The sequence below is a fragment of the Aythya ferina genome (assembly GCF_964211825.1).
Source record: "Aythya ferina genome assembly, chromosome: 12".
Lineage (NCBI taxonomy): Eukaryota > Metazoa > Chordata > Aves > Anseriformes > Anatidae > Aythya > Aythya ferina.
In genome coordinates this window covers 5,631,050-5,658,653 of record NC_140308.1, presented here as the reverse complement: position 1 = coordinate 5,658,653, position 27,604 = coordinate 5,631,050, and the positions used below count along the sequence as shown (strand labels likewise).

The 27,604-nt window shown below is 40.0% G+C and overlaps 1 protein-coding gene across 1 annotated transcript in view; it reads right to left on the bottom strand.

Moving 5' to 3' along the window:
• The window catches only part of LOC311443242 (uncharacterized protein), a 409,687-nt gene that overhangs the window by 145,849 nt on the left and 236,234 nt on the right, over positions 1 to 27,604 (bottom strand). The window contains exon 7 of the mRNA XM_084533287.1: positions 7,777 to 7,873. Coding sequence (XP_084389413.1) covers positions 7,777 to 7,823 — 47 coding nt within the window. The 5' untranslated portion in view covers positions 7,824 to 7,873. The remainder of the gene's footprint in view (positions 1 to 7,776; positions 7,874 to 27,604) is intronic.

Genomic DNA, 27,604 nt, shown 5'->3' with positions numbered 1-27,604 from the left:
CAAGGTGCACACAGGCATTCACAGGGGGATGGATCTCTGCAGGAGCATGACCACTGATATCTCAGACAACAGAAAAGGCTTGATAAATACATTTTTGGAACCAGACTATTTTCAAATGCAAAAAAAAAAAAAAAAAAAAAAGAAAAGGCATAAAGGAGGAAAAGTACAACAGAAAAAAGTGAGATTTCTGTCACAGGTTTCTGTCAAAGCCCTGATAGATGTTGCTGATTTTTTGCATGGCCTCAGACAAGACTCTTCTCTCACCCAGTTTCCCATCATTAGAACCAAGGGAAAGGCAAAACAGAAGTGAGAAGAATTCTTCAGTTGGGAGCACTTGTTAGGTCTGATATTTTTCCTTTTCAGGAAAAAGTGAACTGTAGGAAAGCTCAAAAAGAAAGTTATATTTTAATCACATCTGAAAAGAAAAAAAAAAAAAAAAAAAAAAAAAAAGAGGCAGGAGGGCTATCTATTCAGTGGGAATCCAACAACAACAACAACAAAAACAATTGCTTTACAAGGGCAATTGAAAATCAAAGTGAATGAGTATTTATAGCAACTGAACTGTTTAAAACAACAAACTGAAACTGCAGCAGCAACTACTTCACAAAGTCATATTCTTGAAGAAGGGGGGAAAAAAAGATCAAAGATCTGCAGGCAGCCAGCTCTGCATACAAGTGGCTTTATCAGCTCTTGGCTGTGTTAAAGAGAGTCAGGCAGTCTGAAAGAGAAAACATCTAATGAGGTGATGAACAACACTTTCTTGGCCTTAATTATAAGGATAGGACTAAGCAACAATAATTGCAGGATAAATTATTGTCAAGAGATATTTCCAAACAACAACAACAACAAAAAACCATGTCATTATCAAACAATTATTTTAAGTCTCATTTACATATAAAAAAGAATAAATGGAATAGTCCTCTTTTCTGTTACATTTGTGGGGGTGGTGGAAATTTTCAGGGTGGTGCATGGGAATTAGACGCACTACACCCAATATTGCTAATGACAGATTAATTCTCTGCAGATCACTCTGGGAATTGTACATTTGTATCCAAGGGCAGAATTCAACCCAACAAAAACTCAAACCTCTGTGATGTGCCCCCAAAGAATCATGAGTATTTAATAATAGGAACAGAGGAGTAGCTTCCTTACAAAGTAGCATTTGAACTAAATGGCAGAAAAGTTCCATTTAGGACAGAGAGAATTAAGCTTTGGGTATAACCAAGTAGATACACACATAAGCTACTCAGACCTTATCAGATGAGCGTTTTAAAAGCTCACATGAAGAAATGAGATGTATATAGTAGCCTTGAGTCAAATAGGGCTTCAGGAGCCAACAAGTGTATGTCATACGAATGGAGACAAAATGAGATCATGGCAATTGCTCTCAGGCACTTATCTCAACACTACTTTGTGCCTACAGATCCCAAGCAGTGGAAGACCAGTAGGCTTTTGGCATTACGAGTGGTGCAGAGCCAGGACATCAACTTTCCCACATTAGCAAATGGAGCAAAGGCAGATTTTCAACATGGGTCATATTTAGTAAATAGTCCTTTTTTAAAAAAACAGCTCAGCAGCTCAGAAGAATACTAGGTTCTGTTTCTAAACTTTTTCTTTTTTTTTTTTTTTTTTTTTTTAAATTCAGCTGCTTCTGTCTTACATTTGTCTGTACCGACTAGTGAGTATGGGTGGTTAAACCAGAGACCTGAGGAAGAACTTGAGGGCGTTAGTCTCTTTGAAAATATGATCCTTTACAATTGTTTTAAGTTATCCCTCCAAATATCAATTGTACCAAAGAACTGGTTGCTTGGCAAAAAAAATATAATCTTTCCCTCATGTATACATATATGACAGAAATTTAATATATACTCTGGTTGTGAATACAGTACCCGCAAGGAAACAATAAAATAAAGTGATGGTATTTGAATGTCTTTCCTGTATGCAGGTATTTTGGCAAGTAACTTACCCACAAACAGTGATGATCAGTTATCCTTAGAACAGACCAGGCATATTTTTATATGAATATATGCAGTAAGAAATCTAATTTCTTTCACAGAGAAGAATGAAATACAACTGGGCACCACCAATACTTTTTCTTTAGTTTCATCCAGACAATAGGGGCAGTGATAAGTATTATTGTTCAAGAAAAGCTTACACTTTTTTTTTCCTTTTTTCAAAACTCTGATAAATTTGTCAAACCACTTGAAGCACCCAATATGTTTTTCCAACAGGCAGGAATTCATCAATGTCTTTACTCTTACTACCATGAAAGTATGACAGCAAAAGCATAATTTGAAGAATACAGACCTTATTTCATTCCTATTATATCGGATTCTAGAGCTATAAAATCCAATTTTCAAACATGATAAAGGCAAACACATTTTAGACATTTCATTCATTCACTTACAAAATCTAAAAACCACTGCATAAATTAAACAAGTAGTTTTCAGCTTGTATTTCAGAGATATTTCAAAGTCCACAGGATACCTCAAAGTACTCTACACAGAAAGTTTCCAATACTACTGTTCAATAGGCTTCCATTTACTTATTTACTAAGTCTATCAGATCTCCTTTGGTACAAGACAGGTTCCATCAATGCAAACGGCTTCTCATCTCCATGGCCCCAGCTCACAGCACTCATATATGAATGCAAACAGTTGAGGTTGAAACAGTTGAGAAGAAAGCCCTAAGACTATAGAAATGCATATAGAGCTACAAGGTAGTAGGGAACAAGCAGCCTAATGAAACGTCCAGCACATTCCAAGATTCTGGCCAAATCAGTCGGATATGAATCAGATCCTAGATACTATTTAAGGCTGGGATTGTGTTAGTGACAAGGACGGAATAAAAAAGTGTTTCTTTCGAGTACTTTGCCTAGTGATGTGAGACAGCACACTAACTGCTTCATTTCTGCCCTTATTGTGCTTATTGTAAATTAAAGCCTTGGCTTGCAAAATACAGAGAAAAGCACAGTTCTTATTTCAAAAGCTCCCTCTAGCTTTTCCCAACTGTGTGTTACCAGAATTTCCCTGATGATCTGCTAGAAAAAGCAGCTTAGAGTCAAAGGTGGTCTCATCAGTCTTAGAGAAACACAAGCGTATATTGTATAACCAATTTCCAGTAGGTTTTTAATTTGTAAAAGCCACACAGTTAAGACGACGTTAAAAACCCACCCACTTCTTTTGATTCTAGATCAAAGAGATTTTTAGAAAAGTGACATAACCCTTAGATGTCCCAGAAAACCACATTTGCCACAATTAACCAGCTTCAGTCTCCGAGCCTCATGCACACAGAGGAGCCGGAACAGCGCGTTCGGAGCAGCAGGGTTTTGTTGCAGTTGTGGGCATGTTGGAAATAAACAAGCACAGGTCAAGCTCCCTGTGGCTTCATCACAGTCTGTGATAACCGGGGCACACAGGCAACGGGAGCCTGCACTGACCGAGCTGGAATTGCATCAACCAGGGCTCCAGAGAGGCATAAATTTGCAGAGCTCTGCTGAATTCGCCAATGTCTCCGTGCTTCCTACAGTGAGAATCCAATCCTGCGGGTCCAAGCACAGCAGAGGCTAGTGGCACTGGGCATGGGTAGGGCTCAGGTGTGTGTGCGAGACACCTTTGTCATCCAGGTACAAACTACAAACTCTGGTGACTGCCCTGAGGTAGCAGAAGCATTAATAAATACAAGAAGATGACTGAGATGTCATGTAAAGAGAAGATAAGAAGACGGGAAGTTGGAAGCTAGGATCTACGTGCAAGATGCCCCAGCATACTTTCAGCCAGAAGGCGACATGAGAAATTTGGCATACATCTTCCAGTAAAACTTGATCTAAGATATCAAACAAGGTACTCCCTTCTATCTTCAGCAACAAAGCACACGCTTTCAGAGCACAAATGTCAAAGGCCAGTTCTGCTTACACGGGTATGTGAACGGGAAAGGTTGTGGCTATTTGAAAGCACGTATGAAATCTTCTACAGGACTCCTCTGTTCTAGCAGTACATACATTGCTTGGTGTAGATACTAGCTCAAATAAAGACATGCACACTCTGTCAGGTACTACTGCCTGCTCAAACACCTCTCAGAATGGCTAGAAAAACAGATACCTTCAGAAGTAAATCAAAATGATGGGGACTTTCAGTCATTTTGCACATCATCATCAGCTGTGTAGCCACATCTTGTAAAATGCTGATATAGAGAACTAGCAAATAATGCATAATCCTGTATATTCTTTTAATATATTTTAACCCTATCCTACCTTTACACATATTTTCAGAGATCTATGATCTCCCAACATTAAAGTACTTTGTGTGCTATAGGTAGGGATAAAAAGACACATTATAAGTTTAAAAACAGAGAATTTCAAGAGAGAGTTAATATTGTCACTAAGGGCACACCAGAAAGAATTACTGTGTTTTTCTGACTGCTCTAGCATTAAAGGATTAAATAAGAAAAGCAGTCTTTTGTAAACTCAAGCAAACATACAGACAATGTCAAAGTTATTGGGTCACAAATTGGAGCCATCATTTTCACTTTGATGGCTTCCACAAGAAGCTATTCTGCACTAGAACTGCCACAAAAATTGAAGGGTGAAAATGAATAGGACAAGAGAAATACGGACTTTAGGTTCTGAAATGATACAAAGTGCTATGTAGAAGCGATGTCTATATGAGACACCAGAATACTAAAGACTTTACTATTAGCTGTCATGGACAGTAATAGATGGGCTGTATCTGTCATACATACAGAAGGATACACGTGAATGGAATCATCCTCTGTAGAATAAAAATGTTTTTTCCCATATAGGAAATTTTAACTCCTCATCATCGCTGGAGTGATCTCAAACTGCTCTTTGCTCAGCATTCCAGCATGTATTTGTGGCTGTTGACATACAGATCCACATATGCACAGGTCAGAAACCAAACTGAGCAGTTTTTCTCTTGACTTTGTAAATTGCTGGAGTTAGAGGTTTGTTTCAAGACTACTTGGCAGCTGATATTCCATGGGTTGACTTGATAAGCTCTGAGACCTAACTGGAATGGATTCAGACCTACAGCTTCTGCAGGATGCCTACTGTCAGCTACTTCGACCCATACTTTTCAAAGTTGATTCTATTCATAGCACCTTAAGAGGTTTTGTCTCCGTATGTTACACTTACTATTGTAATTATTTATAATAACTCATAATTATGAAGACACCAAAACTCTGATAGAAGGGAGGAGATGGAAGAGGACAAGAGGACATTTGTGTAAGTTCAATAAAATGGATAAACGTCAGCCATGGGAGGGCCAATGAATGGGCTACCAGCAAGTGTAAGCAGCCATGAAGCTGTGCCACCAGACAGCACAACTCTGTATCAAACCCAGCTGTACACACTCACACAAATACCAGCAAATTCTTCCTGCACTAAAGCAAGCAGAGAGTCCATTTAAATACTTACATTTCCGAGAAGTCTCCCAGCATTGCCCTTTGATGTATTCCATTCTAAAAACATTTGTTGCATGTATGTGTTTCTATTTTCCCTGAGATTTCAAAAGAGTTGGCATTGTTAACTTAGAATATTGCTAGTTAATTGTTGGCAAGAAGAGACAAATTATGAGCAGGGGAACTGTTCTGGGAGGATTTAGTGTATTTGAATAATTTAGACCCCTGCCGTTAACGTGACAGGATTGTTTTTCTCTTGCAGTAGCCTGCTGCTACAAGAATTAAAACTGTCATGGCAGGCTACAGCCTGGGCTAGGCCTCAGTAATGAGCTTTATCAGTCAATAAATGATTTTATGCAGCAAATTAAACTGTAAATTTGGTTTAGGTGGTAAATATTTAGAGAATAAAGATATCCAGCTAATGAGGAGGACTGGGTGGGGAAAAATGTAATGCAAATGTCAATCCTTTAAATCTTTGGTAGGCTCAGGCTTTGCAGAAAGTTTACTGCCACTGCCTTTTTTTTTCTTTCACTTTTGTAAACAGCAAGGGAACACTACCTACACTGTATTTACAGATGCTAGAGAAGGAGGGGAAAATTTTTGCGGGGCACCGTGTGTGCCACAGCTCCACGTGCACACTTGGCTCTCGGCCCAAAGCATCTAACGGCCTCACAGGGAAAGCACTTGTGCAGAGACGGTGTGTGTGTTGCACTCACAGCAGCCAAGGGGAAAGCACTTGTTCAGAGATGGTATGTGTCGTACTCACAGCAGCGAAGCACAACAACTTTGACAGGAGATGAGCTCCCCAGGGCGAGAGAGAAGCTTAGAACCCGCTCCTGGCTCTAGTTGCTACCTCTAAACGCAGCCCATGTGGAAAGATCTGTTTGGTCCTAGACTTGTAGCAAGGGAGAGTAGCAGCAGCCTTCAGAGGTAACTGGTTTAAAACATTCCCCTTTCAAACAGGAGATTACTCCAGAGGAGATGACCTTTCAGCTCTGGAGCTTGCTTCTCCCTTTGGGCTCACCCTAGTGCCGCACCACTCTGTGGTCCACCCTGGAGGGCATGTACATGGAAAGGGATTCTGAGATCAGTCAAGCATCAACAGGAGGAATATGGTTTTAAAAGACACATCTGGATTAACATGGATGAAAGGACCCCAAACAAATAAGTTGCATTTGTTCAAAGGTCAGGTGATTAGCAATATGCTGCTTCAAAAGCAGACAGGGAGACATTCTACCAAAAAGCTGGTTTCCAGCATAAGTCCTGCACTTCCAACTATGCTCCAAGGACTGTTCTTTCTCCAGGGAAGGTCTGGAAAACTTACTAATTTTTGCAAGGGCATTTACTACCAAGATGAAAATTTTGTGTTTAAATTTTTTACCGTGGACTAAAAATCAGCTTTCATAGAAAAGAAGTATGTGAAAAAAATCAGCTCCATAAAGAAATGCTGGAATTCTTCCCAAAGCCAGAAGTGTTAACCTTGCTATCCTTTAACAGTAGTAGCAATATTGTGCATGATTTCTGCTGGATCTATTATTCTGCACTTTCTGACAAGGAAAATATATGCAACCCTTGATAGGATCAGTGAAACAATGGCTTTATTTATGCCTTCCAGGTGACACTGCCAGATGGTAAAATCTCACGCAAACAAAGCCAGAAGTGCCTGCATGCCACACAGGGCTAACTCTGAACCTACTCCAAGGTGGGAAAACCATCTCTGTTCATGAGACTCAGAAGACAACCAAGGCTCAAGGCCGGAACTCCTCTTTGAGCCCGTTCCAGGCTCAGATGCCGTGCAGTGCGCAGTGACGACACCCAGGGAAAGAAACCCCAGACATCACAGTGCCCCTGCACCAAGTGAGCTCCTTGTCAGGGCTCAGGTCAAGGTTAGCCTTTACGTTTTAGAAACCAGTTGATAAAGCAAAGAGCAAAGCAGTCAGCTACACAAGGCTTTAGAGCAAAATTTGAAAAGGACATGGTTACATATTGAAAGGAAATTGAGCCACGGAATATCCCAGTAAAACTCAGTTGGACCCACACATTGTACACTCCAAACAATATGCTATTAAGTGCAATAAATCTGAACAGCACCCTGGGGATTTGTTTGGAAGATCAGAATATATATTATGGATATACTATGGAAGGCTGTTTTTAACATGAAATCTCTTCAATTGCAAGCTGTTGACGTTAACCATTTCTTGAAAGACCCAATATACTAATGCAGTTTATTTACATGGCAGAGAATGAGACTTCATGTATCACCTTCTCCATGCCTTTCTTTGATTAGATTGCCTGAGTTTAATTACCAAAGTCTGTTAAAGGACTTTCAGCACAGATGTAATTTCATGCAGGTGTTACCTGGTGTAATGAAACCAGATGTTTCCATCGGAATAGGCCTCCCTCATTTGAAATGTGTGTGCTGCAATAGCCTAATTTGTATCTCCATCAGTTCAAGCTGAAAAAAAAAAAATGAAATAAAAAAGTGGTTGAAGATGTTAGGCAAGCTCAGGCTTTGAGTGCAGAATGGATAGTGCCACCTGTTGTTTCCACTTTTCCAACTGTACATAACTTTACTTTAAAATATCTTCCCCTATTGTTCCAACTCTGATTAGTTGAGCAGGCTGGCCGCTTCTGTAAAGCATTTAGGAGCATAATGCACACAGGCACAGACTTACACGTGGAAAAGGAAAGGCTGTTCTTCACTGGGCACAAGCTTTGTATTGACATTTTATCCTCACGTACTTCACATAAACCATGAAACTTTCTAATCAGTTTGTACAACGGAGTGGAAAGTTCTTGGCCAATTATGGAATGAAACAAAACACATTTATTGAGGTATAGCAGCAGCAATTAAAAAAACTCAAAACCTTTTTGGTTTTGTTCATACCTTTGAATAGCTTTTGAATATCCAGGGGTTTCTACAAGTAGAAAGTTATTCTCTAGGCAGTTTTAGAGCTGATAAAATGGCATAAAATACCAAGAGAACTGAGGAGTCACAAGAACATTCATGTCAATTACACGGTCAGATCTGTCACTTATTAGCTAACATATTTGGGGCATGCAGTTTACTTTTCCTGTTATAAAATCCAGTAAACTATATTAAGCTGGTCACTGTTGTAAATATAAAAGAAGTAAATATTCCTTGCATGAGAAGTTCCATGGAAATGTACTTTTTGCATTTGGTTCCTCATGAGTTGCCTCAGCAGCACACCCTCCTCATTTTCCATCACAACATCAGCAGCAGTGCTGTTTTATAATTTATTTTCATTATTGTAAAATCATGACTGGACTAATGACAGACCAAAGGCTTAAAGCAACAGAAAGATGCATCATTCAGCAGCAAGACAGAGAGAAGACTCAAGCCCATGCCATGCCCAAGTTGATAGCAACTGTAGAGTAGTTTCTAAAGCACCAAAATTTTGAATCCCTGTTCTGATTAACCCAGTTTATCAAACACATCATGGTCAGAGAAGTTGTACGCATCAGCCAGCACTGTCCAACACCAGGAAAAAATCCTCACCATCCTGCAGAGGGTAGAAATGGAGGAATTTGCACAGGAAGTTTCTGCCAGCTGCAAGCTGCCACAAAGGGGTTGTGATGAAACGTTCACATTTCAACCCAAAAGGAGCAAGCCCAGCCCCAGCTGGCAGGCTAAGTGACTCCAATTGGCCGTTCAAACACGAGCCTGAGTCAGAACCTTTTCACATTTCTCCCCATTGTTCTGTCAAGCCCTGATGCTGCACAGACAACACAAACCCAGCCCTGGGACTCAAACTCCTGGGACTGCAAAGCTCCGAACAATGCAGAGCGAAGGGCCTATGGGCATTAGCAGAAAGTTCACAAATAACAGCTAACAAGCAGTGGCACAAAAGGCTTGCCAAGCAGACCACTCAAAACAACCAAGGCACTCATTCTTTGGGTTAGTTCTTTTAATATAAAAACAAACAAATAGAGAAGATCAAAATATTCATAAACGAAGCTGCCCTCTCCTACTCTTCCATCTGTACCTCACGCTAAATTTTAATCCATTTGGAAAGTGCGCAGGCATTTTGGTAGGGTGAATGAGAACTTGCAAGGTGAGGTCTTGTACTGCACACATGGCAAGGCCACAGATGCACAAGTGAGCACGTGAACACACACAGACACTGCACACCAACGGCCTCCTTTGCAATTGCCTTCTGGAAGGAATTCATTTTTATGTTGTGTTGTTTTCAGGTTTGTTTGGGGGGTGGGGGGTGAGGAAAGGAAAGATAGAGGTAACTCAACTAAACTACTGTCTGCCCTCATTATTTCAATTCAGGGACTGACAGTACAAGACTTAATATTACAATAAAGCAAAACTGGTGTCAGCAAAAAAAAAAGTTTCGATGACACACTGATATGGAACACTATGATACACTGGTAAAAACTATGTGAAAACCAGAAACACATAAGACTGCAATTTAATCTTTTTATTTGAAATATAAATATTGTTACTATCAAGCTTGACAGTATAGAAAATGTGTGCCCTGCAGCCTTCTGACAAAACAAAATTTATATTTAAAACTTCCTGAAATAATGCCTTTCATATGTGGAGTTTTGTCACATTGCAGCGGCTCTGAGCCTACCTTATGGTCCTGCACCTTTAATTATTTTATGCCTAGAAGACACATTTTAAATAGAAGAGGCGGGTTACAAGAGTTTTGACAGCTGTGGATGATTAAAATACTGACAACATGCACTATATAAAATTCCCTGAGGTTTTAGCTGGGTACTCACACAAAAGTTAGTGACTTGATTCCCTTCCCCCCCCCCCAAATCCCACCAGCGTGAAATGTTCATGCCACTGGCCTGCTACCCCCTCCTCTTTAGCCAATACAAACCCCACCACCACCTTTTTTTTTTTTTTTAAATATCTCAAGGCCACATACTTGAAAATTGGTCAACAAATTTGATTTAGTAATCTGTTCCCATTTAACAAATATGCGGCCAGGTTTCATGAGCAGCTGTTCTATATCATTGCATGAATGGAAGGAAGGGAAACCGTTTAAAATGTATGAATGGGTTTAGGTTTTGTTTCCACCCATCCCTCTCACCCTCCCACCCCCTCTTTACAGGACTGTTACAGCTTGCGCTAATTTTCTGGCCTCCTGACCTCTGTGTTTTGGTTGTGCAAAATATTATATTATGATGGAAAAAGAGCGCTCTTCAGTTCAGGAAACACTGAAGGACTTTCTTAATTCTGCGAGCAGCCCCCTGACATTGCACACTTGAGTCAGGGACATATTTATGTACTTTGGTTAAACTGGGACTCTGCCCTTCCAATTCTTTGGATCAAAAGCTACATGTGAAATAAAATTAATTACACCGACTTTGAGCTGTGGCTATGACTACATCAGTCTGTCTCTCACTTTATTACAGTACCGGCTAAGGAGTCAAAGCAACCCTAGAAGAAGCAAATCACCTCCAAAAATACATGAGCAATAGCAGAGTCAGACTCTCTGGATGTCGGTCTTAGAGTTATTGCTCATTTTTATTATCTTTAATTCATTTTAATTAGACACTTCAAAATGCAAGAAAGACAAAGAATTAAATCACCCAAAGAACAGACATCACTTGGATGTTCCTTTCAACCCCAGAAGAGGGAGTTTTGAAAAGGCAAAGAAGGATTTGGGATAAACCAGTTTCCCCACTGCTGGTGGGAAAGCGTATCCTCCTTCAGTCTCATGGAGCTCCCTGGCAGAGGTGAAGTTTTAGGATGGACGGGAATGAACAAACTCAGCACACCAAATAAAACAGGGATGACCCAGAGAGATGTGCAAGCCAGGAAGGAAGGGCAGCAACAAGGCTGATGTCATGGAAAAGGCAGAAAGAGATACCAAGTGCCACACAGCACAAGGGAGAGAGTGCACAGCAGGATCTTATCGATTCACCTCAGATGCTTCTTGTTCTGCTAAATCTTTTTAAGCAGCTATTCCACCAAAATGAACGTGCTTTGTAGTACCAAATGTCATTACCTATTTGCCAAGCGCTAACCAAAGGAACATGGTGGAGCTTGGCACAACAGCCTTGTGTAACAGCACATGTACATTTTTTTCCTCTGGATGCAATTACAACCTCCGTGCTGGTTCCCATGTCCGAATGCTACTGCTACAGCAAACTGTCAGGGAATCTGTCCACCTGCTCTCCAAACACAGCTCTTCAGGTTTCGAGTGCCCACTGTCCCACAAGGCACACGGTATACCTGCAACCATGTAATCCTTTGTCCTTAATGGTCATGTAATCAATTTTCATTTTTGAGCTCTGCAGCATATACAGATTAATAACCTGTATTAAAAAACACAGGGAAAGGAGTTCTTGTCCTTATGGCACAGTGAAAGTTTTTGAAGCAGAAGTAAAACTGCAGAAATGGGCTAAAACAGTTGAAATAGTTGATTAAAGAAGTAAAGAAATGATGCAAATTTGTCAAAGGCACCTGTTATCTTTGGCCAAGATACAAAACATTATTTTAATCCTCAATATTTGCAAATACAATGTTGGATAGCTATTTATTTTTATACAAGAAATAAGGAAAGACTTTTTCTTCCTTGAAAAATCACAAATTTACCAGTTACATACTCCAGGAATGAGCTACAGCAATAGGACTTCATACATACAAAACTTCACTGCCTAGGAACACATTAGTTAAAGCAAAGTGTACATGGAAAATGCCACCAATAAACCAGTGCCTTCAGCCACATGCCCTGTGGGTTTCAGAGGGTGTCAGAGAAGCAAATAGGACCTTCTCCCCTCCTGCTTTCCCCATGTAAAAAATAAAAATAAAAATAAAAAATATATAGTTTTGATGACTACTTACCTCAAAAGTAAAATATCTGTACTAAAAGCAGCTTATTGAAGAAGTCACTGTTATCTAAAGGGATACAGGGAGTTATCTGAGGGGTCTCATTTTGGAAATGCGGTCTGAGAGGGGCTAGTCAATGCCTGGGATCGTGTAGGTTTGAAGAAACCAACTCAGCATGTGCTGGGTTTCCCGGTTCACTTGGCCATACTCACCAGTGGGTTTCAAGGCAGAAGCAGGAGTGTGTGAAAGACTACAAGATTTTGGTACAGGTGTAGTTATCTGCCTGCAGTCTATCTGTGAGGAAAGCTCTCCATGAAGTTGTCTAGGCCTCATGCACTCCCCCCTCAATTCCCTGTAACTGCAGGGAGCAGAATCTGTTCATAGCCGTATTGCTTTAGAAAAGTTACAGTTTGGAAAACTGTAAATAAAAAGGAAAATCTGAGATTATAGGTAGTCAAAAAGTGTTTTATATAATACAGGACACAATCACCAAGAGCCCCTAACATCATGTAGATGCCAGGCTGCTTCTGCAGACAACGCGGGTTTGTAGAATTAACATGTATCTCACCAAAACACAGCTGAGAAAGGTAAATTTATCTCACCAAGGTGTAAAGGCAAACCCAGCCAAAGGCGAGTGACGTTATGCTGATTTGTCCAGCTTTTGCAGGCATCTTCCAAGGTTGCTTTATCCCTGTCAGATTTCTCAGTGCAACAAGTGTAAGCACAGTTACAGCAACACCACACACATCTTTTTAAGCCTGAAAGCAGAAGTCTTAAGCAGTGCAAAGCAAATTTCTACAGCTTTGGAAAGGACTCAGAGCACCTGGCAATTTTGAGACAGGAAAAAACAAGCCATTCAGAACATCCTTGGAAGTAATTGAAAATGCCCCTTTCTATATCTGTATGGAGTCAAACATTGACTAACAGCTCTGTGATGAGTATAACTTAAACACACATTGGCTGTAATATACATCAGAGGCTGTTCACTCCAGTAAATAAACAGAAGTTAGCTGGGGAAGTGCTCAAATCTTGACTAAGTCCACTCCAGAATAAGATAAGGGAGCAGGAATCTCTGCAGAGAGCTTCGGAGATGGAAGCCAGGCAGACTGATGCTACACAGCTAATGATGAAAACTGTTCACAGCAAACTCCTGAGTTTTGAACCTCTTCAAAGAGAAGCACGAAGTGTGGGAAGAGCTAGAATGAGTCTCCCGGTGCGTGCATCACACCGCCATCCACTAACAAATGGTTGGAAATGACTGTGGATGGATCACTTCTGGTCTGACACTGAAAAGATCCAAAGTACCTGGCAGTCCTCACTGATATCATACAGTGCTTTTAGCCCTCAAGCCAGTGAGAATTAAACCATGAATTCAGTGCCAAGGAAGCAGTTGTGCAAAAGACAGGCATCTGTGCACCCTAATTATGATGTCTACATTGTGCTGCTGCGAGCTCAGGCCAAGCCGAAAGGGGGAAGCTGGGTACTCCTCCACCCCTGTTCCGCCCCTCAGTCATCACTGTGCAATCAGCAGTATCTGCTCATTTCCAGACCCTCGTTAAAAGACAAATAGCATTGAAAATCGCTGCCCTTCAGCTAGCTGGTACCCAGCTCTCAGAGCTGGATTCCTCGGGGGTAGGGGACTGCACGCGAAGTGCCGGAGACTACCAGAAAGCCGGGAGCGTGTCTTTTAAAAAAAAACTTCAGGGAATATTTAAAGCATCCCCATCACCCCACCCTTGGGAAAATGAGTTATTAAAAACGTTGGAATGCAATCTGTGTCAAAGGAGACATTACATCAGTCGCCTGTCCGCCTGCTTTTTGTTGTTGTTCAAGTTCTCAGTAAAGCAAAAGAATGAAATACATAACCTAGTGTCCTTGTCCTCAAACCTTCATTGTTATATATAGGATATTGCTGAGTATTTTATGGCTACTGCTGTTTCCTCACCAGAAACTATGCAATACAGATGTTCAAGCATTGGTCTGTAAAACACAGCATCTATTAGAGCAGTTAAGCCACCCAAGGCTTGGCTCTTTCCAGTTTCCCAGTTCGTTACATATATCATACCATATATTATATATATTATTGGTTGAATCATCACTTTTGAACTGATTTTGGTTTTTCACAATGCGCAGCTTCTGATACACACGCTGATGTGCTCAGATTCTGTTTCTCATCTTTCTTCGCACAAGTAGTTACAGCTTAGCATTTTTGCATCCAATTATGAAGAAAGATGAGAATGAAATGGGAAATAAAAAAGTGACAGGTAGAATTACAGAACAAAATGGTATTGTATGCTTGCTTGATGCTAATTGGTTTTCTTAACTGTTTAAAATCTGTGGCATAGCATAAAATAACCCAATGGGAGCAGTCTGCCAGACATTTTAGACATGATTTTTGTCTATTTAATTTACTTAGTGGCAGCTCTAATACTTTTTGGTTGCTGGGGATCTCAACAGACATACCAAAGACGACCCTTATGGCAGGAAAAAAAAAAAAAAAAAAAAAGGAAAGAAAAAAGTGAGGGGGATAAAAGAAGAAATGTTTTTATTAAAGAAACTGAGATATTTTGGATTAGGTGAAGTTTCCCTTAAAAAAAAAAAAGAAAAAAAAAAGAAAACTTATAAAAGTGCTCTCCCATTACAAAATATACATATAGATGTATAATATATATACTTCCTTTCATGTACTTCTGATTATTGTTATTGGTAGAACTTTTTAAGTCCAGCCAGCTGAGACTGCAGGCAGGTCACTGCTGATGAGCAAGTGGAAATGCAAGCAGCCAAGTGACAGCAGACCAAAGCAATATTCTACAGCTCAACTATTCATCAGCACATGTTGTCTGGGTATAATTCTGGGACTACCTAAACACTCATCAAGAGTGATCAAGAACTGTTGAAATCTCTGCTGAAATGTGGATATTAGAGCCATTCTGCCACTGGCAGTGGGGAGGGAGGAGTGCGAGTGGCAGGGCTGTTTGCAGAGCCTCTGTCCCTGCTGCCCCGAAGACAAAGTGTGCCTTACAGCCCCAGTATCCTAAACCTGAGCAGATGCATCATTTCCACATGCTGAGGTTATTGGGCATCTAAATAGGCACCTGAAATGAACTATGGCCACTTCTGAAAATGCGGATTGCATATGGCAGAGACGTGACAAGAATGAATTAACTGATGCCTGCTGGCTTTCGATGAAAACTGAGCTCAGAGAACAGCCACTGTTGGTTTTGTATTCTTCTTTATCGATACTAAAGTGATGGAAGGTAAGCAGGCAGAGGAAGAAACAGAATAAACTTTCAGGTGACCTCAGACACGTAACTAGATTTTCAGTTTGGGCTGTGGAATCAAGGTGGGTAATAATTTTAACACCAGCATTTTCACTGGAGGATAATGTTGTTAAATAATAGGCATAAAATCAATAACAACTATCACGTTCTTTGGAACTTTGTGAACTTATCTCATTCAAATTTGAAAGCACTCTGAGATCCAGACAGCCAAATGCTGTAGAAAAGCAAGGTGCATATAAAATTGAGCGCTTTGGGCTTTACGTTATGCTCCCAGCTACAGCTTTTGGGATCCTGTACATGAGCTGTACAGATTTTTTCACATATGTCTAAGAAAAATGGGCCTCGTAAGATGATGAATAGCATGCCTTACCAGAAAGTATATGACAGGTTCCAAAAATGGTACATTTTTAAATTGGTATAGATATTTATACTTGCTCTGATCCTCTGAGAGGTATGTTGAAATCTGTAATATAAACAGCAAAGGGTATTCCAAGACAAGCAAATTAAAATGAATTCTGCATCATTCTCTCCTGTCCTATTATTATAAGGTCTCATGAGGCCTACAAAAATTTGGATGTGAATTAAAACTGTATGTGAGTCTAGTAAAAGTTACTTTAAAGAACAATCCGCAACTAATCTTTTATTAGATCACAGTGTAAGTGATGTTTAAAATGAGAAATTAGGCCTATTATCACAATACATAAACAAAGTCTGTGATAGTCTATCACTAGCATGCTATGTCTTTATAACATCTTACATTGTTTTCCTATACATCTAAAAATGCATATATCACCATCAGTTTCCAGAGACAAAACTTTATTTTTCAGAAAGTCCTATCAGCCCCATCTCTAGGAAAGAGCTATTTATTAACATCTGATAAAACTGCCATCCATTCATATTCTCTTGGCAGTAGCTTTTCCTCTTTTCTCTCGGGTCGCTCTTCACAGGTAATAACGTGGGCCTGGAGAGGACCTCCCCAGCCTTTGAATTGTTAGCAGTGCCAGACCCCCCTTAACATCTGTCTGCCCTGCTCTGGAAACCCTCTGATGAAGTCTGCATCATTACTCAATTCCCCTTGTGGTTAGAAAGTTTCCCCCCCAGTCATCCTAATGCATCTTGGCTGAAAATTAAATTGGTTTCTTTTGAATTCCCTCAAGTGGAGAGGGAACAATAAGCGCTATCCTTTGCGCAACTTTCTCATATTGGAAAGACTATCAGGATGATTTCTCTGTAGGTTTATCAGTTCCCACAACTTTTCTTCATAGGTCATGCTCTGTAAATCCCAGATTTTCTTGTCACACTCCTCTCAATTTAATATTCCTTCTTGATCTTTAAAACAGGGTGCCCAATGCAGTTCTACAGCTGTGTTCCTTACTGGATTTTTTTTTTCCCTAATTTTTCACAAGGTCATTACATGAGACAAAAACAGAAGCTGAAATCAGGATATTTCAGCAACATCTTTCTCCTTACCCCAGGATGCTTATTGTTTCAGAGAAAGAAATCAGATGCATTTGCTGAGAACAAACCACTTCAATCTTATGCTATCTTTTACAACCTCCTTATCATTTGAATAGTTAGACATGAATTTTTTAAAGATTTGTTCCAGTATATTTCCAGGAATAGCTATTGGGCTGACTGGTTTATGACCTCATGGTCCCTTCCTTTTCTCTCTTTAAAAAGGTAGACACGAAATAAAATTTTCTCCCATGCTTTGAGGCTTTCTTCATCTTCTATAATTCTCAGAGATCATCATTTAGCATATGTTTAATAGAAATGCATGCTGCTATTTCATTTCTAATAAATTGATTAAATAATTCTAATATCTTCCTGGAGAACTAAATAGGAGAAAAGCTGGACATTCTTAAAAGTTCAATTGCAATATACAGAGTAGCCGACTTCCAACCCCAAGCACAAGGTATCCTGTTATAGGTAAGGCAGTACTCCGCAGATTGGTCATATATGGCTGGCTCTGCACATCTGAGAAAAGAATGAGTAAATTCAGGGAGCTGAAATTTGCAGAAAACTAAGTATAGAAAAAATAATAGTTTTTTTGCATACGCCTTCCAGCAACCACAGGTTATTAGAATGGTTTTGTTGTTTGGTGGCATCTCACCAAAGATGTGCAAGGAACAAGGCACCAAATCCTGGCTTATTAGGAATTATTCTTCTTAAAGGAAGAATCCCAAGCCAAAGAATACCACCAGTGTCCAGATCACCCAAAGTTTTAGCAAAAGTTTTGTTTTGGGGCTTTAGGCTCATTACTACATTGATACAAGATCCTTTGCTCTTTGGCCCCCTCCAGTCTCAGCTCTATGCAGTGCCAAAATTCACCGCTCGCTGCGTGTTCCCAGAGAGGATCCATCTCACATGGCCTCTGCAGGGCACTGCCACCTGGGTGAGAAACTTCCCTGCAGTTACTCCTCTGCTTACACTTAGGCAGACAAGGAGAGTGGCTGCAGGACCAGGTACACGTCTGAACTTGGCCAAAGAGGAACTTTAATACTGGAAGGCAGGAAACTTGAAACCTTTAGCAAGCATTAAATGCACTTAAAAGAGAACAGAAAGAAATTGCTGTTTTTGTATGCTGCCCCATCTGAATATTTTCAACATACCATGGGAAAAAAAAAAGGTTTTATGAAGAGCTGATTCATGTGTTATGTCACTTGTGCACTAAATACTATGTTATCTTCTGAAATTACAGAAAGAAGGAGGGTATTTTTAGTAATTGTTGGCTACTCAAGCCACCGAAAGAAAGTATGTTTCTCTGGGTACAACTAATTCTGTTTGTGGTTTCAGAAACCACGGCCAATATTTCAATAATATATACATTACGAACTGCTACAGCTGGCAAGGTGTATCTGTGTTGTCTATTCCAGGGAAGGATTTTGCTGCCTATTCAAAATGAATAGATTCAGAAGTGGAATCCAGCATGGAAAATAAAGGAAGGTCAGGGGAAGGGTAATATTTATGGAAGATTGAGCATTTTAGCATGCTACTGGCTTCAGGGGCTGCACTCCCTAAAAATACCGGGTTTTATGCACAGGAATCCTGAGCAGACAGCGTACAACTAGAGCACTTGTTTGAACCTTCAGAAGCAGACAGTTGTTTAGTATTCAAAAAATAAAAGAGAACTTTTTATGTCACTCTAAAGCAGAAACACTTTACTCAAATAAGCAACCCCAAAAGGGTTTGTCAATTGACAAGAGCAAAACTCTCTAAATACACCTGGATTCTGGCAGCTAGTATAGCAGATACAGTACCTCTTCCCCTCCCCACTGTAAGCCCAAAGCTGCAACTTTCTGAAATGTTTGTGTGTTGGGGCACTGGATGCATCAAGTGCATGGAGGATAGTAAGATGGGTCTGAAAGATTTGGGAGAGAAGTGGGGAAGCATAGTTGCTGCCATTCAAGAATTGCCAGCCGTGATTACAGATGGAAATAAACAATGAGAGTTAAAACTCTGCAGCCGAATTGCTTTTTTGGAAATGCAGGAGAGCTAGTGAGTTGAAGGATGTGGAACAACTATCCACTGCAAGCAACTACCCAGTTCAAATGTATAAATCCAGCAGGTTTATAACAAGTCTAATCCTCACATAACCATTCACTGATCTAATGACAGGTCTGAGCTCATCCTACCTGTAAATGTTATCCTTCCACGTTGCTAAGCAAATGTGCATGGCCAACGACTGCACAGGCCACGAATGCTATACAGTAGAACATCTTTTCTAAACCTACAGAGCCATTTTGATAGGAAAGAGGTCAAAAGTGCTGTCAATAAAGAAATGTGGAAAACTGTCTTCACTGACAACTAGAAGAAAATTCGTTCCATAGCTTCCAATTTCATATCTTTAAGCATTAAATTCAGGGGGTCAGAAGGAGAGGGGAATAAGGTACAACAAAATGAAAAAATTAACTCTAAAAATACCCCTGCAGAATGCAAGGAGACCTATGCATTGGGTAGCAATGGATCAGAATGAAAAGGCATAATATATATACATATTTTCCTGTATTTGCTCAGCTCTTCTCCAAAGAGTTCCTACTACTATCAGTAAATTACATGTGGAAAATATTCTGTATTCCATACCACTAAGTAAGGCCTGATTTTTCTCTTGGTTAATTCAATGACCAAACTTGTATTCGCTTTAGTTGGAACATATTGGACCTCTGACTTCTCAGATTTATTTTCATGTGCCTGGGAGCAAAATTCTGGTTATATATCTACGCTCACTCTGCAGCTCCTCTCGCCATCTCAGGCATAACTTAGCTCACATCAACAAACCTCCCTGAGCAAGAAACGAGCACTGCTCCAAGGTTCAAGGATACACTAGCAGGTCCTGCTCCCTGCTCTGTTTCTATGTACATTTTGTTTTGCTTCAGTATAAACTGATTTAAAGGAAGCTTCCAGCAGAGGAAAGTTGTAACTCATCTGAAAAGAATCTGCACTTTAAGGAACAGGCACCTTCTTACTCGATCTTAAATAATGTATCACATAATGCAATTATTCTATGTCTCCTGGTCATCACATGGTCTGGGGAAATCATAGTCAGATTTTATTTTTTAATATTTGGAATGTAAGAATCCTACAGAATGACAATCTACATAGAACTGTATTCTTCTCTCTCCATGATGTAACCTCTTATTGGAGCAAGCAATTTTTGAAAATAATGACCTTTTCTCCATTTCACATATACATACATAAAAATAACTGTAATAAATGTGCTTTGGGATGGTTACTTATCTAAAACATACCAGAAAATTACACTGTATGGTGTTTTAATTAGAAACTCTCTCTCAAGAGGTCCTGTTTGAAATGTGTGATACTCCTCTACTCTTGCTGAAGTTGTGTTGTATTACAATCACATCTCAAGTCAAAGAACATAGCCATTTTTTCCTAGATCAGACACCTGCTATCAATTTGAATGGTATCTGATTGAATATTTGTGCAGGAAGGACAAGAATCAATTATTCATGAGTACTAAACAATAGACTGTATAAACACAGTTCATGAACCTGAATCCTTTACAACCTAGCTTATCTTTGATACATTTATAAGGGCAGTCACATCTTTTAAACAACTGACATATTTATGGCACAAAAAAAGGAGGGGATAAGAGAGGAAACAAATGTTTTTGTTAAAGAAAATGTGAAATGTTTTGGATTAGGTGAAATTTCTTTTCTTTTGCTTATAGAAGCGGTAATATTTAACCGTTTAACTAAATTTAACTAGACATCTCATGTGACAGCCCTTTCCCTGAAACTCCCAGCTCAGATTCCGCTGAACCAGTCCATTTGGGTAATTCAAATGAACACGAAAATGTACGCAACTTTTGGATGCTTACCCAGGAGTGTTGTGTGAGTTTTGGACTCTTACCTGTTCTTGGCAATTTAACAGAACAAAACATTTTGAGGTTCTCCCCTCATTAGGTCTTCTCCACTGCAGTAAACTATGTTCTTTCGCTGGCAGCCTCCTCACTTTAAGCTTTCAAGTACAATTCAATTAAGTTCTGCTAGGTCTGCAGTGCTGATCGGGTTGAATATAAGCCAGCAGAAACCCTGCACCTTATTGTTTCATCTGAGCTTCATAATACAAATGTGGCTATGTCAGAGGGGGGAAAGCCCAATCCACAGCTTCAGGGAAAAAGTAATTCTGACATCGTGGCACAACAATACAAAAGAGAACGCTAAATATTGCATTCTGTTAAAATCCTTCCTCCCTCCAAACAGGATTGTGAATGCTGCTGTCATGTTTAATACATTTTAATGTACACTCTTTTTATTATCTTATGGCAATGGCTTAAATTTCAATACAAATGTTTAAAGCATGTGACATTCTGAAATTACAGCATCCGTATTTAAAGTCTCAAGATTACAGCGCCGAGTGGTGAGTGCTTGAACTATTCTGAAATACAATTTGAATTAAAATCAATCCTCCAATTGACTTTAAAAAGGCACACAGTGCTGTTTACTTGTTTTTATGGAAAATAATACAGGAAATTCATTTCTTTCATACCTTAAGTGTCTGAATTACAGCAGTCTATAATGTAACATGGCATGCCTGATGAATAACATTTGAAGTGATTTAGTTTAGAGCAAATGATTGGCAGTTAGTGATTTTGATAGAAACTTGCTGCCTGACACGCAATGGGCAACTCAGCTGTACAGCCGATTCAGTGCAAACAAACTCGGACTGAAAAAAAATTCTACTGGGTTACATTTTATGCTCGGGATTCAGAGAGAAGAAGGAGGACATAACTCTTTCCTAGACCTAGTAGCTGCTGCTTTAAGAAATGAAATGACAAGGTTATGGGCTCTCCCTCTGCCATGCATCTCCTTCATAAATTTTAGCATTAAATTATAAATAAAACATATGAGGACTCAGCTCAATAAGAAATATGTCTGGACTTTGGCACTGTATAGGCCTGTACAAATCCATACAAGCTGCTTAACATTGATTTTCTTTGGCGTCTTTTGCAGCCCTATGTGGGCTTTGCAATGCAATAGGCAGACATGCCTTTTATTGTATCAGGCCCTTTGCCATTAATTACAGACATGCCTTTCCTTAATGACTGGGCACAATCAGCCTGTTGATTCCCTGACTGGATCACCAGAGGATGTAATCAACAGCACCAACCAGGACTGTCAGCCATGTGCTCTTCCTGGCCTGTCCATTTGCCCCATCCTCTTTGTTCTCTTTGTGATTGAGACTGAGGCCAGCAAGGATTCCCATCACACATGCACCATGTCCCCATTCTCCTTGTTCACCCATCTTGCTGTCCCACTTACCATCTCCAAAGGGAAAAGAACTCAACGTGCGTCTCTGCTCTCCTTCAAGCAGAGGACAGTGGAGAAAGCAAGAGGAAGGACTCATCTTTCATACACCTAGAAATGAAAAACTCCACAGCAAAGCCAACATTAGGCTCTTGCTCAACGTGGAAAGCTAACCAAACCTCCTGAGTCTGCAAAACTGAGTGGAAAAATTGCAAAAAAACAAATTTTGCCTGTGGTATTTTCACATCTTTTCTCTGGCCCTGGCTAGAAAAGTAAATGGTCTTGGTGGTTAGTGCATGGGGCCAGGAGTGAGGAGCCCTGGGCTCTATTCATACCTCTGCTACTGACTCACTGCAGCAAACTGTTTGGACAAAATTCTTGAAAAGCACTCGCTAATTTTGGGAGCCAAATTTTTTGCGTAAACAAGTAGAGACATGTAGGCGCAGAGTACCTACCGCTTTCCATAAAGCCAGAGGGAGATTCTGGCACGCACCGCACAACTGTCAGCCATCCAGAGCAGGATCTGGACCTTCATTTAGGAAGACACAAAGCACTCTTCCATCTGAGTCAGAGCGCTGAGAGCTCCTGCTGGGCCCAACAGATATTCTTCCAGTGATTCTGGACTCAGAATTTAATCATGACACCTAAAATTACGGACACATGAGCTTGAGCACTCCCTGTTTCTCCCTTCTGCTATATGGGCATTATGCATGTGTCATAAGAGCCCCTTGACCTCCTATTATGGCGTGTCACAAAATCTGGCAATCCTGTTTCAGGATAGCAGAATATTACAATAATATTTTGACGAACCTTAGAAGAAGGTTTGGTTTACATTTGTGCATCTCGCAATAGCCAAATTGCTCTTGGAGGATGATTTTAATTTTTCCAGATTAGTTTATCCACAGTAATATTCCCCTGTGTCTGAAGGATTTGTTAAATTGCTTTTCTTAATAAACCTTTCATATCAATTTCATCCTGCTGGGTAGATTTTGCCACTTTAGCAAGAGCTACTGAAACATGTATCTGATTGGAAAAAAAGAAAATGTTAATGTTAATCTCTTTCTTTCTTTCTCTTTTTTTACCTAACTTTGACATATTTCCTGGAAGATCTATCAATAATAGCCAATCCCCATGATTGGCTCATGCAAATAATGACTGTTGAGCATGTAGAACAAATTGGGCAAGACCCTGCCCTAAGAGCAGAAGGTACAGCTCTCATCAAAATCAATCCTCTCTCAGATCTAAAAGGTCATTGATAATTATGCGCATGTATCTAAGAATGAAATTTGCCTCATTGAGTGATATTGCTTCTTCGCTTGCAATAATGTAAAGTAAACAGTAAAAAGACAGAATTGAATGAGACATCCTCACTGTTGTTCTAGCAACTGAATGTTGTGTTTCTGTCCACAATTTACTTTCTGTTGAATTGCCTGCATGCAGTATTTCAAAACTTGATGCATTTTCTTTGCCCAGGGCAGATTACATATGTCATGCTTTTCCCCTCAACCAGCCTTACAGTTCTTGTGCTCCCAGAGAATTCTCCCCCAGATTTATTCAAATTGTGTGGGAATTTAGTTGCTAATCAAAGAAAAACAAGACATTTCAATATCAAGGTCTAGAGGTGAAGTCCTGAGTCCCTTACTGAAGTGCAGAGAAAGCCTTCATGTTCAGTGGATCTGCCTGGCCTGGTACGGTGTTAATAGATCCCAGATTGTTGTGGCACTGATCTCGGCTGGAAAGCCTTCATCTCTAGGGGAAAAAGGTATTTCACCTCCCCTACTTCTTTCCACACCCCTGAGCAAATCATTTAAAAAAACAGCAAAGGGATGCCATTGCTCCATGAACAGAACACAATCAATAATATCGTTACAATTTACTGTTTAAGTTTGAAAGAAATATGCTTAGAGAAAAAAAAAAAAAAGAAATGAGAAAATCAAATCAACCATGCCTTAAAATGCTTGGTGAACATGTCCCCAGCCTTCTGTCCCTTATGGAAATTTTGCTTATACAACAGATAACTCAGCAATGCAGTCAATAACTGCAAACTTGATACTTCCAAAGGCACTAAAGGGGAATGTCAACCAACACTGATGAGCAGCTTTGAACCCATGGCCTTTCAGATGCAGACTGACAAGTTAACAGGCTTTTCTTCCTCTGTAGGAATGAGGGCTTTCATAGCCTCATTCCTGTGAATAAAATACAGTCCAAAAGTGCTGGGCACATGCCACGTTTCTTAAACGGGTAATGTTACCAGCCCCTCTTAATACACTGCAGGAGGCCAATGGATGTTTGTACTCTGTGTGTTTTTTCCAGCGAAAAAAAGGCAACAAAAATCATCAGAATATCTTACACCTGGGTAAGTGCATCCTTTTGGCAGCAAAGCAAAATGGAGCATACTTCAGTTAATTCCTCTTCACTTATTTATATTTAGCCCTGAAGTAATGGTCCAGCAGCACCCACTCCATAAGGCTCAGTGTTGCCTCTTGAAATTAAAACTCTGCTGGAGAACAACTCAAAGTGCTTTTACATGTGGCTCTGTGGAGGGGAATCCCTTTATTTATTAAATAGCAAGAAAAGGCGAGACGGAAAGGGTTCTGCTAGGCTGCATGGTCAAAGAGATTAAATGAAATCTACCGGTTAGTCAGATGTGTTAATCAGGGGAAAGCTGTGTTCATCACTTCAGCCTGTCCAGCCCTGATCCAAATGCCACCAGAGTGAAATGCACCTGCAGAAATAGCAATTTTGGGGTCAGCAGACACATAAAGACCATGTCACCCATGGCTGTGGCACTTGGCTTCACTCATCGTCACACCAGACTGCCTGCGGGATCCCAGCGTGTCCATTAAAGTTCCTACAGAAGCTCCACTTTATATGCTGGCTTCCAGACTTCTCTGTATATGTTTAACTACTCAGAGAAATGGCCATTTTGCACTGCTTGAGAAGGACAGAGAGGCCCTCAAAGGCATCCAGGTAAGTTTCAGAAAAGGAGCAATGATCTTAACCCTCTCAAGGCACAGATTCTCCAGGTCCAATTTCTCTCTTTTTTCTTGGGTTCTCCTACGTTTCCATAGCTACAAACGTTATTTGTGGCTGGAAATTATCCTGCCCGCTTTTTATCCCCATATCTCATAAACATCTATTTGAATTTTAAATCTAATTCTAAGGATTCTGTGAATACTTTTTGTTCACGAGCACAATATTTCCATCATGTTGTAAGAGCTGTAAGTATTTTCAATTTATGGAAGTAAAAGCTAACACTCAGGCTATGTGATTTTGAGAAGTGGACTTCAGCCACGCTTGGTATGGGATCCCACAGAATGTGTTCTTTAGCAACTCTGCTGTTTGTATTGAGATATCTGGTAAGGTCTTTTGGGAAAACATACCGCATATCTCTTTAAGGTCCAACCAAAATATCATCTATCCTGCCCTCAGAACAAGTCTTACTGAGATAAACAGTTCAGGGGAAAAAAATCTTCCACTGTAAATCATACTAAGCAAACACTGTTGGGCCAAATTCTCTACCCTCCACTCCAGTGAGATGCTATTTGTTCAATGGGGAGTCTGATTATTTGACAAAATTTAGGAGGTTAAAATTAAGACAACATAACTGTGGTCCTCTAAGAAATTATTCTGTTCTTATTTTCTTGCCTCTCTTTTTCTTGGCACCAGGGGACTTTGGGTCAGAGCTAAAAAGCTTATGAACTCATTTCCTAAAATTTTTCAGTCTCCCAAAAGCTTGCTTTCCTTGGATTATTTTTAATTCAGTCAATTTGTAACACATATTCAGCCTGTATCCTCCACAATATTTTATGATAAATCCCATTCAATTTCACATGTATGGTTGCAAGCTTTATTGCTTAACAAACATTTCATCTTCTCTCCCATAATTTATATCTGAATGGCTTCATTATAGACATAGCATTTCATTCATTGTGCAGTTAATTCTGTAACATGCTGCCTGTTTTCTGTATGGCCGCTCTACCATTATGTGCTTTCAGTACAATTGAATTTTTCCTTGGGAGCTTTATAAAATGGTTTATGAATATGTAATACAAATTGTATTAACAAGGCAAATGTACTTTTTATTCCTTTTGTGAGCATTTCCAGTCAATGACTAGTAAAAGAACAACCATGGTAGCATGTGTCTCCCTCAGTTCCTATTCACCAGGGCTATCCACGCAATATTATTTTTAAAAGGCTCATCACTTCAAAAACAAAGGTGTTTTAAAATATTTCTTGATGCTGCAGTCAGCTCCATGGAGGAGAACACAAGAAAGCTTTGCAACACAACTTCTCTTTGTAAGGACTTTTCACCTTCTTCTTTGACAGATCCTGGTTTGAAAAGGCACGATCTTTGATCTTTTTATCGTGTTCATTTCAGGCAGTCTTATTACCTTGATTACTATTATGTATTTGTCTTGCACTAACACCTAGAAACACCAGTCCTGTTGCATTACATGCCTATCTGCACATATGACACAGAGGCAATCCTTGCCCTAGAGCTGATTGACCATACACATCTAGTGAGACTGGATATGATCGAAGAATGGGAGTAAAAACAGGATTAGAGAGGGTTACAACATATATGACATATTCAATGTGTTCGGCAGCTGCTGGAGGGAGTATGTCATGCAAGGGGGAGCTATAGGCGACGCGAAATGGTCACAGATTTTTGAGGGAGCTCCTGGGGTGACTGTCCATACACCCATATACTTGAAAAGTAAGAAACAGCATGTTTCTTTACCTAAATTAGTCTGCTTCCATTTGACATGTATCAACTTGCACACTTAGAAATTAAGGTAGGCCCCTGGCCTCTGAGAACACTCAATGCTTCTGTACAAGGGATACAGAAAGCTATTTTACCACAGCGGTGAAGCTCACCACAGTGCCCTTGCTAAACCTCACAGAGGGGGTTGCTAACACCCTTTAACTGCTAACACACTTTATCTTCAGATCTGTCTCTGATTTGAGAATACAGCTCCTATAAAACTCCATCCTTCCATTCACATCTAGGCCAGCACACTTTCTAGAACAAAACTGTGTCCACTGCACTGGCTGCTGCCCAGTGGCCTGCCACGTGTTCCTACTTACAGCACAGGGGATTCGTTCCTCGGGGGTGTGACAGAAAGGCTAGAGCCTTCAATAGGAAATAATGTGGTACTGACAGAAAAAGGAGGAAATGGGAAACGTCTGAATAGATTTCTGCTCAACTGTACAGATTACAAGAAGGGACAGAGCAAAAATTTGCTGCTGGATTTCAGATTCTTTTGAAGTCTGCCCACAGGCTCAGTGACTTCTATACTATCTATAATGAGAGG